The following is a 13,910-nucleotide window of genomic DNA, read 5'->3' on the forward strand; positions in this document are numbered from 1 at the left end:
TATGGTAGATAAAGCCTACTCTAGTCTTAAAATTTTTGGATACATTTAAAAAAAAAAAACACATAGGTAACATCAATCTAGCTTTGGGAGGTTATCTTAGACAGATGTCTGTTACAGCCTTGAAAGACTGAGTAAGCTTGATGTAGGCAAAAGCCTGCCTAGCTTGAAAGATTGGTTCTAACTCTGGGGTGTTCCTCTTTAGCTGGAAGAAGACATACTATGCAGCTACCAAGAAATGTTTCTAACTTATGTCAGTTTCTTGGGGACATAATACTAATTTATATATATTTTCTCCTATATTTTTAATGCTCCTGAGTCTCCTTCTACCTTTCCCTTTCTCAATATTTGAGTCTATGATTCACAGGTCATATTAGTGAGACAGATACTGGAATACTGCATACAGTTCTGGTATCCACATGTTGGAAAAAACTTAGAGGGAGTTGAGAAGAGCAATAAAAATTATTTGAGAGCCGAAGAAAATGCCTTATAGTGAATAGCGCAACTCAAATCGACATAGCTTAGATCAGGGTCCACACTACGTGATGTCGGCGGCCCACTCTTCTCGATCCAGTGGAGTCTAGGAGTTGACAGGAGAGCAATCTGTGGTCGATTTAGCGGGTCTTCACTAGATCCGCTAAATCAACCGCCGATGTATCGATCACCGCTCGTCAATCCCCCTGTAAGTGTAGACAAGCTCTTAGTAGTATTAGTAGTAGTGTTGGCTTAATTGCTCCCACTCACGTCCAGTGGGCTTAATGAACTGTAAGCTGCTACCTTATTTGTGATAAACAAGAAACTGAGTAACTTCCTCTTTGGTTTCAATTGCTTGGACTTCCATTGGTTACAAAAGCTATAAATGTGAAAAATAGTCAACCTTTAAAGAGCCTAGCATAGTAACATTCAAAAATGATTCAGGCAGGATAATGATTAAATTTTCCATATACTGGTGATGAAGATGAAAAGAAGCAAAAACAACAAACTCTTCAGTTACATATTAAGAAGTTTAAACTGGTGAGTTGAAAATGGAAGTTGGTCACCTACGAGAGCCCTCAATGACAACAGACTTAGCATTATTACTCCACTGCTGTATACTATAGATGTAGTAAAATAACAGGGTTAATACACCTCACAAAAAATAAACCCCAACATCATACCTTCGGAAGCTCCTCAATCTGATTTGCATCTAAATAGAGTTCTTCCAAGGTCTTTTCAAAGGTAAATATCTCTTTCGGCACTTGTTCCAGGCTGCAGTGAGAATAATCAAGTGCAGTGACAGTTTCTTCTTCTCCACGCAGACAGCGGCATGGCACCAACCGCACAAACAAGTTCCGCTTTGTTGTCATTTTCAGGCACTGTAAACAAAAATTAGGTTTCTGAATTAACTTTAGATTTTGAGAAACTAATATATAGTTTTTTTACCTCAACGGCTTATTAGACACAAAGTTTAGAATTTTTACATTTTAAGGACTGCAGATCACCTGCAACTTCCATTGAAAAAAAAGGATACTGTGGCTGATTGGCAGTGGTGAAAATCAGGCTCTACATTTTTATTTTTTTTTTAAAAAGAGAAAAAACAAGTATCAAACTGATACCTCTGCTTCTTACAGCAAAGTTTCACTTTCTCAGGAGCATTATGCTTTAGTTCCTAGAAAATTAATTAGACATTTCTTATAAGAGGTGCTTTTATATTTCATATCAGGAAAACCATTCTAACTATAAGGATGGTTAAGTATTGGACTGGGCTTCCAAAGGAGGTTGTGGAATCTCCATCACTGGAAATTTTAAAGAACAGATTAGACAAACACCTGTTGGGGATGACAAGATGACCTTGAGGTCCCTTCCAGCCATGCATTTCTAGGAGATAAGGTTTTCACCCCTCAGCTCATTCAAAAAGTAGGACATAGATAATGAACCAGTATGGTTTCTGTAAATTGATCCAACTACAAACATGACTGCCACTAAAAATTGCACTACAAAGAAACACTTAAAAAGTTGCTCAGACACAGGAATTCTGTTCATTTTATGCAATTCCACCCGCAGTCTGGAAAATTTCACAAAATACATATTTTACCAAAAAAGCCATTAAACATTTGTTTTACTTCTTAAAAGTAAATGAATAGCCAATAGGAAAAAGATTTTGATGGAAAACAATGAACCCAACTTTTTTTTTTTTTTTTAGCGGTGCAAAAGGTAACTGCAATCTATGATCCACCTTTGAATTTACGCAGTTACAAATTCGATCATGTGAACATCTAGTCTGCTACATATTCCAAATTACACTTCGCTCATCTGGAACCCATTTTGTGGTGATGCCTTACCTTCCAAAAATTATTTAACTCATGAATGAGTGTTAGTATTATTATAGTGCCTGAATTTCCATCTATCATGAAAGGGTGGAAAAGCAGCCTTTTGTAGATGGCAGGCTGTCAGAGTTCCTTACTGAATAATTAATATTACACAAAAGTCCAGCAGTATTAAAATAAGGCTTTGTATAGTTGTCTTTTTTGTTATTTAAATCAAGATAAATCTCTTTGCCTAATCAGTACACAGGGATTGGAATAAAGTAAAGTAAAAATCCATTTATTCATGTCTGAATATTGGTGACATCGTAGCAGAATTTTCAGATGCTTTCTTGATCTATTGTTAACTTCAAGCACACAGACATCTATCCATTTCCTTGCTGGTTGCCCCATACTACAACGGCCACCACCATTCCTTCCCTAAATTTCTTGAAGTTATTTCCATCTATATGCCTCATGTGACTAAAGTACATAGAAATCAGCAGGTGCAAATGTAATATTATAAATAAATAATATTGCCAACTAATATTTTTTTTGGCGGGGGGGGTGGGGGGTGGAGGGGAAAGGTTTCGAACCAGGAGGTACGCAAGAACATTTGCTACCACCACCACATCTCAAAAGCTTAAATTTTCATCTTGTCAGCAGCATTTATTTTCCACAATTCACATCCATAAGTCACTATGGAAAAAAGTAAGTTTTTCACCAAGCGAACCTTTACACATTTTGAGATGCCATGGTTTTTCCAAACTTTCATAAGCAACCCATTCCTAGTCTTCTAATTTCTTTGGAACAGTCTCGTTGGTTGGATATGTAGAACCCCATCTACTACCTACTTCGGCAACTTGACCATTAATCATGTCGTCGGTTGCATTTTTGTTAATCCTGTCAATATCCAGGCATTTTGTTTTTTTGCCATATTCAGTCCATATTCCTTACTAATTGTTTTTACAAACTCCAACATTTGTTGCATTGCATCAGTGATTGTAGCATAGGGCTACATCGTATCTTCAGTGTATCTGAGGTCAGTTAAGAAGCGTCCACCAACAGAAACCCCAGGTCCTTCCATTTTGTCACACCCTTCCACAGCTCGTCTCATACCCTGCCCGCACCTTGAAAAGGCTTAAGGACAGAGTACACCCTTGTCTCACACCCTGTCCAGGGAAAAACCACTCATTGCCACCTGTACCTGTTCACACAGTGCTGTGTCTGATCATGGTAGAGACTTAAAATGAGTTCAATGAAATGCTTTGGAATCCCCATGTCTGCCATTGTTCTCCAAAGATGGCCATATTGGATGGTATCTAATGCTTTTACGTAGTCAATGAAACACATAAGTGGGTGACTGTAGTCCCTGCATTTTTCAGTGATGTAGCAGATGTTCATGATTTGATCACGTGCCTTGTCTCTCTCTGTTGTGGTGGTAGTTCCACTTTTATCATTAACTTAATGCATATCTGGATTAAGCAGAACACAACTTTGCTCACATGCAATATCAGGGAGATGATATGATTGTTTCTTAATGCCATGAAGGTTCCCTTCGTCCAAACATCATTGCAAATTTTCCACATGAGATAGATACAGCAGTCACCAAACGCTTTAACAATTATGCTAGTACATTAACTATCCAATGTGCCTTCCTAGGCTTCATTTTCATAATAGCATGCATCACTTCCCCTTGCAAGATTGATGGCTCCAGGTCCCTACCCTTTCTGTCTTCCTGTTTCGTGAATGATTCTGATAAGGCATAAGATTGTCATAATAATCTCTCCACTGGCATTAGATGATATCACCTTCAGGGAGGACTCTGGCACTGTGATCTTTTATTATGTTCGACTGCAAGGGAAACTTTTTGGTAAGAAGGCTGACCACTATGAACGTACAGTTTGTACTGGAGACTGCATGTAAATTCCCTGGTGGGGTTTCCAACAGCATGAGGGAGATCCCAGCAGAAATAGAGTCAGTGTTACGAGCTCCTCTCTCTCCCTTCCCACATCCCCCCAGCACAGAGAGCATCTCAGACAGAGAGTGGACTGGGCAGAGCATAATGGGTTCCAGACATACACAACTAGCAAATGGTCCCTTAAAAAAAAAAACAGCTAATGCAACTTAGAACTACACTTATTTTAAGATACTTGGGTGATCCTCAGAAACTATAGTGATGGGAAATTTTAGCAGACAGATTAGTAAATAAAATACTAACATCAAAATACATTTAAAAATATTGATAAAGTGAACAAAATCAATAAAGTAGTAGTTGTTAGATGTTTGGCTGCGTGTGTATTTCCTCTGTGTGGTGCCCCAGCCCCGCACAGACAGCTGGTATGGCAGACCTCGAGTGAACTGCCCAATGACCACAAGATTTGTTAAGGGATGAAGGCACCTGGCCAAGTTTATTGTTGACAAATCACAGTACTGATATCCTGCAGACTCTATCGGACCACTAATGCATGTATGCCCGTAACAATGGACCAGCTCAGTGAACAGCATGACTTTCCTTTTTTCGCTAGGCCAGACAGAGATACTCCCTCTGACACACATCTTTATATCCCCATACAAACAAGTTAGTACTGCTCCTTTGACATAGTTATTGTAGTTACTGCCCCCTGACATAGCTAGTTATTATTTATCACTTTGTACATGTGGGTTAGATTAAAACATTTCTATTACATACGGTCATCCTGATCTTATCTTTTAGAGGGATCAGTGTGTACCTGTTATTTTTGGGGAATGTTTTTATACCATCCTTGATATTGGGATGTTTTGGTACCATTTGATATTGGGATGTGTTTGCGTAAGTACTATGTGACTGGCACTTTTTAGGAATGTGTATTTTTGCAATATTAGCCCTGTTCTTGCCAAATTCTGTAAGCAGGTCCTGCCTCATACCAGACCTTTGATACAAGGGCTTATGTCTCAGGCTCTCTTCCTACTACAGTAGTATGTTAAAATGTTAGTTGAAAACAGCTTTAACTTGCTGATACATAATAAAAATGTATATGTAATCCACAAATAACTTTACCTTTAACTTTAAAACTCTGTGTTCATTTTTTAATTAGATGAGGTGGGTGAGGTAATATCTTTTATTGGACCAACTTCTGCTCGTGACAGAGACGAGCTTTCAACGTACACAGAGCTCTTCCTCAGGTCTGGGAAACAGGTAAAAACTGAATCCAACAGTTGAGCTTAAGTAGTTAGCCAGTTAACACATATTCTAAGGCAGTGTTTCTCAAATGCGGCCACCACAGCCACATGTGGTCGCCAGGTGCTTTTCGTGTGGCCATAGCCTCCTGGGCAGTGATTGGGGGAAAGCAGTGGCCCCTCCCCCAGGGCCATAAGCAGGGGTTGGACCCTGTTCCCTTCTGGAACCACAAACGCCAGAGAAGCAGGCAACTGGTAGAAGTTCCCCACATTCCTGAAGGCAGTAGGGCTTGGATTTCTGGCTTCAGTCCTGGGGTGGCGGGCTCCATCCCCCGGCCGTGGGGTTTCAGGGTCCAGCTGTGGGGCCATAGCTGTGGTCCCAAGTCATGCAGCAACAGGTGCCAGCCCTGTGCTCACAGTCTCCTCCCCGCACCCACCCATCACTCCTGGTCCCCACTGTGTCCTCTGGCCCTGGACTTCGGTCACACAGCTGGAGGGCTCCAGCTTCAGGCTCACCACCACTCCATTGCCACTGCTCACTGCTGCTTCCCCAAGCCCTTCATCCACTCAACCTCACTGCATCTGGCCCCTGCTGCCTCGCTTGGCCCCCCCATCCATCTCCCAGGCACCCGCTGCCTCCCTCAGTAACCCATCCATCCCCCTCATCTCCTCTGGCCCGCTGCCTCTCTACCCACCCCCACATCCCGGGCTTAATTTCTCCGCCAGCTCGCCATGTCTGAGTAAGTCTGTTGTGAAAAGTGATGTGATATTATGTTTGTTAATATCACTTTTCGCTGCATCCCAGCTTGCTAGCAAGTCTGCTGCTATGAAAAGTGATATTAACATAAAAACAAATATCACTTTTCACAGAAGCACTTACTAACTAGCAAGTCTTTAAAAAAAGCAACCAAAAATGCAAAAGAAACAAAAAGACAAGAACATTTAAAGTACCTGATTTGTTTCTATTCTGTCCAGTTAAGAATAGAGACAACTGTACATTATTTTTATTATTGAGTTTGCAAAAAACCCTACATAAATAAATTACTATGATTTGGATATGTATATGTGCATATTTATTTGGTTTTCCTAAAGTTAATTAAATATTTTAGGAAAAATTGTCAGAGCAGCCACCAGCAAGAGTTGATGGCCACACTCTGAGGCCACCAAAAAAATTGAGAGAACTCCTGTTAATCTACGGGACCATTCAAGGTGAAGTGCCCTGTTAACACCCCTGTTGGCATAGACAAAAAAGAGGGATTAGTGGGTTACACGTTGTTGTAATAAACCATAAATCCAGTGTCTTTATTAAGACCATGATTTTTAGTGTCCAACAAAGTTATTAATTTAAGCTCCCAGGCTTATCTTTTGAAAGTGTTGTGCAGGTTGCCTTTGACAATGAGGACAGAGATCAGATATGGAGTGATCGCTTTGTGAAAAGCGACACTTTTCCAGGACACACCACACGATCCATTGTCTACAGCCAAGCTCTAAGATATAACCGCATTTGCTCCAATCCCTCGGATAGAGACAAGCACCTACAAGATCTCTATCAAGCATTCTTAAAACTACAATACCCACCTGCTGAAGTGAAAAAACAGATTGACAGAGCCAGATGAGTACCCAGAAGTCACCTCCTACAAGACAGGCCCAACAAAGAAAATAACAGAACACCACTAGCGGTCACCTTCAGCCCCCAACTAAAACCTCTCCAGCGCATCATCAGAGATCTACAACCTATCCTGAAAGATGATCCTTTACTCTCACAGATCTTGGGAGACAGACCTGTCCTCGCTTACAGACAACCCCCCAACCTAAAGCAAATACTCACCAGCAACCACACATCACTGAACAAACCACTAACCCAGGAACCTATCCTTGTAACAAACCCCGTTGCCAACTCTGTCCACATATCTATTCAAGGGACATCATCATAGGACCTAATCACATCAGCCATACCATCAGGGGCTCGTTCACCTGCACATCTACCAATGTGATATATGCCATCATGTGCCAGCAATGCCCCTCTGCCATGTACATTGGCCAAACCGGACAGTCTCTACGCAAAAGAATCAATGGACACAAATCTGACATCAGGAATCAAAATACTCAAAAACCAGTGGGAGAACACTTTAACCTGTCTGGTCATTCAGTGACAGACCTGCGGGTGGCTGTATTACAACAGAAAAACTTCAAAAACAGACTCCAACGAGAGACTGCTGAGCTGGAATTGATATGCAAACTAGACACAATCAACTCCGGTTTGAATAAGGACTGGGAATGGCTGAGCCATTACAAACATTGAATCTATCTCCCCTTGTTAGTATGCTCACACTTCTTATCAACCTGTCTGTACTGGGCTATCTTGATTATCACTTCAAAGGTTTTTTTTTCCTCTTAATTAATTGGCCTCTCAGAGTTGGTAGACAACTCCCACCTGTTTATGCTCTCTGTATGTGTGTATATATATCTCCTCAATATATGTTCCATTCTATATGCATCCGAAGAAGTGGGCTGTAGTCCACGAAAGCTTATGCTCTAATAAATTTGTTAGTCTCTAAGGTGCCACAAGTACTCCTGTTCTTCTTTTTGCGGATACAGACTAACACGGCTGCTACTCTGAAATTTGTGAAAAGTGTTCACCCATAGGTGATATGGATGCTATTTTTCTTTCATTTTTCTGTGCAAGTTCATTCAAAAGTATAGATTATCTGGTTTCACCCACAGTTATTGAGGCATTTAGTGCACTGGCTGAGGCACACCACATGTAGGACCTATGGATCTTGATAAGTGTGTTGTAGGAGGTGTTGATCACTGTAGCAGTGGAGATATCACTGCAGGCTTTGCATCTGTTGTTCTGGCAGAGTCTGGTGTCATTCTGAGTTGGTGTGTCCTGGTCTGTGAGGGGCTTGCTTCTTGCACTTAGAGGAGCGGAAAGTGATCAGGAATAGTCAGCATGGATTCACCAAGGGCAAGTCATGCCTGACTAACCTAATTGCCTTACATGACGAGATAACTGGCTCTGTGGATGAAGGGAAAGCAGTGGATGTGTTATTCCTTGACTTTAGCAAAGCTTTTGATACGGTCTCCCACAGTATTCTTGCCAGCAAGTTAAAGAATTATGGGCTGGATGAATAGACTATAAGGTGGATAGAAAGCTGGCTAGATCGTCAGGCTCAATGGGTAGTGATCAATGGCTCCATGTCTAGTTGGCAGCCAGTATCAAGCCGAGTGCCCCAAGGGTAGGTCCTGGGTCCAGTTTTGTTCAATATCTTCATTAATGAGCTGGAGGATGGCGTGGCCTACACCCTCAGCAAGTTTGCAGAGGACACTAAACTGGGAGGCGTGGTAGATACCCTGGAGGGTAGGGATAGGATACATAGGGACCTAGACACATTAGAGGATTGGACCAAAAGAAATCTGATGAATTCAATAAGGAGAAGTGCAGAGTCTTGCACTTAGGATGGAAGAATCCCATGCACTGCTACAGACTAGGGACCACATGGCTATGCAGCAGTTCTGCAGAAAAGGACCTACAGGTTACAGTGGACGAGAAGCTGGATATGAGTCAACAGTGTGCCCTTGTTGCCAAAAAGGCTAACTGCATTTTGGGCTGTATAAGTAGGGGCACTGCCAGCAGATCGAGGGATATGATCATTCCCCTCTAGTCAGCAGTAGTGAGGCCTCATCTGGAGTACTGTGTCCAGTTTTGGGCCCCACACTACAAGAAGGATGTGGAAAAATTGGAAAGAGTCCAGCGGAGGGCAAGAAAAATGATTATGGGGCTGGAGCACATGACTTATGAGAAGAGGCTGAGGGAACTGGGATTGCTTAGTCTGCAGAAGAGAAGAATGATGGGGGATTTGATAGCTGCTTTCATCTACCTGAAAGGGGGTTCCAGAGAGGATGGATCAAGGCTCTTCTCAGTGGTAGCAGATGATAGAACAAGGAGGAATGGTCTCAAGTTGCAGTGGGGGAGGTTTAGGTTGGATATTAGGAAAAACCTTTTCACTAGGAGCAAGGTGAAGCACTGGAATGGGTTACCTAGGGAGGTAGTGAAATCTCCTTCCTTAGAGGTTTTTAAGGTCAGGCTTGACAAAGCCCTGGCTGGGATAATTTAGATGGGGATTGGTCATGCTTTGAGCAGGGGGTTGGACTAGATGTCCTCCTGAGGTCCCTTCCAACACTGATATTCTAGGATTATGAGCTTGGAGAGGTTGGGGGCTTGCATAAAGGCCAGAAGAGGGGGGTTCAGGAAAGATTTATTTCAGGATGGAGTCCTCATCAAGTATGGGCTGTTATTGTTTGATGATACCCAGGTATGGGTTTCAATGGGGGGTTGTAGGTGACAACTAGAGGTGTGCAGGTGGAGAAGGTTTTATTTCTATATTGAAGAAGGTTCTCTTGGGGGGGGAGGGTGTTTGAGTGGCCTGTTCCATGATGCAATCGATTCTCTAGTCTGGTCTGGTGAAGGCATTTCTGAGTGTGTTAAGGTGTATATTGCAGACTTTCTCCTTGGAGCATATTTTGTGGTATCTGAATGCCTGGCTTGATAAGAGTGTGTCTGGGATGGTTACTGGATCTGTGAAGGTAGGTGTGCTAATTCGTGGGTTTCTTGTATGTAGTTTATCTATAGGATTCCATTACTGAAGCTGATTGTAGTGCGGTGTTGAAAAATTTGATGCTAGTGTGGGAAAGTTCTAGAGAGTTTAATGAATGGGTGGTGGCAGTTGAAGTTGTGGCGGAAATCTATGAGGAAGTTTAAATCATCTGTCCAGAGGATGAAATCATCAGAGTATCTCAGATATATGATTTGTTTCATGGTGTATTTTCCAGAAATTCTGAAACAGAATTTTAAAATAGGCTTGTCCACTTTGTTCCTTTATTATGTACAAATAAAGAGACATTTTGTTGCTGTCTTTGTGGCTTTGGGGGGGGGGGAGGGGTTTGTTTATTTTTTAACGTGTATTCAAGTACTGTCTACTCTGGAAGACTATGTTGGAATGCAGAACTAGAGAAATTATGACTTCGAAAGAGCAAAGAGTGAAAATTAGACAACTGAAAGAAGGTATTTTTATTCAGACTGTTTAAATCTTCATTTTTTAATATTTATTAAACCACACGCACACACACAAATCAGAAAAATCCAGAGCTGACAATCCTGCTATCTCTATGGTAATAAACAAGCAAAGAAGGATCTCTTTAAAGTAAAACTTTCATGATATCTTTATAAATCAGAAAGAAAAAAAAATTCATTGTTGGTCATCTTTAACAGATTTCAACCAAAGCACTACTAATAGGAGGGACATCCCATAACTAAAATACATCCAGATCTGAGAGGGAATACAGCAGTCATTGTGTTGTATTCTTTTGACAGTGCAGGTGTTCTTTTATGTAATGTTTTGGGATGTTTTTAAGGTTGAAAGAATATGAACAAATTTTCTCCTGCTGAAACTGCAGAAAAAAGTTTTATGAAAAATTGATTAGTGCTGGAATTTGGTCATTACAACAGGGTTAAAAACACTCTTATTCTTGATAAAAGTTCTACTATGAAGAAAAGGCAGATATTATTTTAACTAAAGCATCAACTAATCAATTTGAAGAACCTGAGGAGATTCTTGGTCAAATTGGACACAGAATAAAGAAATCTGCACCCCTTTTTCCACCATCTTCCAAACAGAGTGACAGACAGTAAAGAGCTCACTGCGAGAGAAACAAGGGCCTGTCACATCCCCCAAGGATTTCTGTTCCACAAGGGAATCGTAACTAACCCCATTCTTCAAGAATCATCCTAACCTTCTTTCACAGGGTTTTCTGAGAAAAGGGAAGGTGAAGAGCATAGGGATCCTACACAGCAGACTGAGTAAGATGAGACTCATAGGGTTGCAAGGTGCCAGTTTTCAGCCAAACACCTGGTTGAAAAAGGACCCTCCCCAGTCTGGTGAAAATGAGCGAGTCAGGGTGGGGGAGAGCGAGTGACAGAGGGAAGCGGGGGGAAGATGGAGTGGGGGGGTCCTCGGAGAAGGTGCAGGGCAAGGGTGTTCGGTTTTGTACAGTTAGGAAGTTGGCAACCTTTGGAAAACTTCCTATAAATGAAAAAATGAAATATGAAGATTGCCACTGAGGACAGAGAAGAGGTCCCTTGAGAGAATGGAGGAGGAAAGAGCTCTCTTGGAAAGCTCTTTCTCAGAGGAAGTGAAAAGATCCTTTCTGAGACGAGGCAGAAGGCAGCAAAAGCCCTGTGTATCCATGCTACAGCTCCTGGATGAAGAGATTTCCCTGTAGTGATTAAACAGGGAGAAAGCAGAAAGATGACTGGGCACCCCCTACACTCATGTTACTCTATGGCCTTGATTGGTGATATTGGATGCTCCTCCTTTTTGAGTGACTGAGCCTAGGGAGAGTGACTTGAGAACTCTAGCCCCTGGAGTCTGCACAGGTTGCTGAAGTAAAATGAAGTCACCAGTTCAGGGTTGCTGCGACCCCTATTCAGACCTGGTTGCAGTGGTTTCATTTGAAGCAGCAGCAGGGGAGGATAGGATGGAGAGAATGGTTCCTTCTTCGAAAATTTACAAAGAAGGAGTATTTTCAGCCCTCTTTCCTTGGCTTTTGGCAAGATGAGCGCTCACCTGGAATTTGGGAGATCTTGGGTTCAATTCCCCCTACCTGGAGAAGGAATTTGAACTTGGGTATCCCACATTGCAGGAGAAACGCCTAACCACTGAGATAAGGATATTCTGATGTCAGTCTCTCAGTCGCTCCTGTTGAAACTGTTCTACTGTGTATACATAATTAAACAGTAATTGGAGCAGGGACATTGGAGCAGCGTACTAATTATTCTGGAATAAAGTGTTTTTATTTTTATTCTGGAACAGAGTGTCCACATGGGCACTGTTCTGAAATAGTTAGTGCAGAATTGCTTATTCCGCAATAGCTATTCTGGTCAATTTTTCCACGTAGAAAACCCAGAAGAGAAAAAAGGAAGGAAGCATCTCAGATTAAAAGGGATAAATCAGTATGACCTTTTGAGGTACAAGGAAATGTGATGAAGCAAGGAATGCATGATTTTCATGCATGAATTAAAACAAAGGGCTCCCACTGATGTCTATAGGTGGTTTGCCTAACGTTCAAAGCTAGAAATGGACCCTGAACAGGGAAGGGGAAGCACAGTATTGTTTCTCTTCCCTGAAACCTCTTCATCTCAGAAGACAGAAAAGCCTAGCAAGCAGCAGATTCTGGTTTCACTCTACCCCATCCTCCTTAGACAAGCTCAGTCAGAGAGGAGGCCCATGCACCAATGGAGGTGAGACAAGACAGCACTCTAGAGTGCTACCGCTCACTGCAGTACCTTTTCCCCCATCATATCTGCCACTGAATGCAACAATAATTGATAAGTAACTTACTAGCTATGTCTGCTAAAATAATCAAAGAAAAACTGACAATTCGGAATCCTAAGGATAAACTAACACACCATTTAAAATAGGAAGTACACACAACTATTTTTTCAGGATGTCTACAGATTCAGGGAGTAAGTCATCCTTGATTTTCAAAAGCTTTTCTTGGCAATCACTGAAGGCTAGCAGTTTAATTATTAATATGACAGTTTGAATTCTGTCATGGGGCAGATTAATACAACAAATAAGATGGAGTTAGATTCCTAGAGCTAAACCAATGTGCCTGCTAAATTTAATCAAATTATATTTCTGTTTTAAGTAACCCTGTGAGCATATTTCAGCATGAGGTACCCCATTTGTTATGTTTTTCAAGATTATTTGGTATTCATAGTTTCATACAGAGTGACTGGAACCCTTAGTAAATCCACAAACATAGGGCTAAGTTAAACTAAATGCAAATATATGAAGTGGATTGGGTATCTGAATAAGACAAGGTGGTATATTTGACTGAAGTACTGGTGACTCATTCAATTTGTGGTGACTCAAAGAGGACAGTTTTCCATGTTCAGTGAAGGACCATATATAATGGGCTTACTCTGCAGCAAGGTTAGATATTAGGAAAAACAACTTTCTAAGGAACATTTTGCTTAGTTCACAGGAAACAAATGAAATTAACAAGTTGATTTTTTATAAGAGGTAGAAATAAACTGCTGTGCTTTTAATTTCATATTAGGAAAAACTTTCTAACTATGAGAACTGTTAAGTACTGGATTGAGCTTCCAAGGCGGGTTGTGGAATCCCCATCACTAGATGTTTTAAAGAATAGGTTAGACAAACACCTGTCAGGGACGGTCTAGGTATACTTGGTCCTGCCTCAATACAGGGGGCTGGACTACAGGACCTCTTGTTGTGTTCCCCTCAAGCTCTACATTTCTAGGATTCTAAAAAGATCTTTGCCAACACTTTCATCTTAAACTCTTTGCTAACTTTATTAAGTTTCCACCACTTGGTTTTCTGTATTGCTTTGGACTATTTCTTCTCATGTACGATATGTACCCATAGCCAAGAACAAACCTTCTGT

At 41.3% G+C, this 13,910-nt stretch overlaps 1 protein-coding gene across 5 annotated transcripts in view; it reads right to left on the reverse strand.

Moving 5' to 3' along the window:
- The window catches only part of ERBIN (erbb2 interacting protein), a 243,832-nt gene that overhangs the window by 123,130 nt on the left and 106,792 nt on the right, over positions 1 to 13,910 (reverse strand). For all 5 annotated transcript variants that reach the window (XM_054031406.1, XM_054031409.1, XM_054031405.1 and 2 more), the window contains exon 4: positions 1,155 to 1,352. In XM_054031406.1, coding sequence (XP_053887381.1) covers positions 1,155 to 1,343 — 189 coding nt within the window. In that variant the 5' untranslated portion in view covers positions 1,344 to 1,352. The remainder of the gene's footprint in view (positions 1 to 1,154; positions 1,353 to 13,910) is intronic.

The sequence above is a fragment of the Malaclemys terrapin genome, chromosome 6 (assembly GCF_027887155.1).
Source record: "Malaclemys terrapin pileata isolate rMalTer1 chromosome 6, rMalTer1.hap1, whole genome shotgun sequence".
Lineage (NCBI taxonomy): Eukaryota > Metazoa > Chordata > Testudines > Emydidae > Malaclemys > Malaclemys terrapin.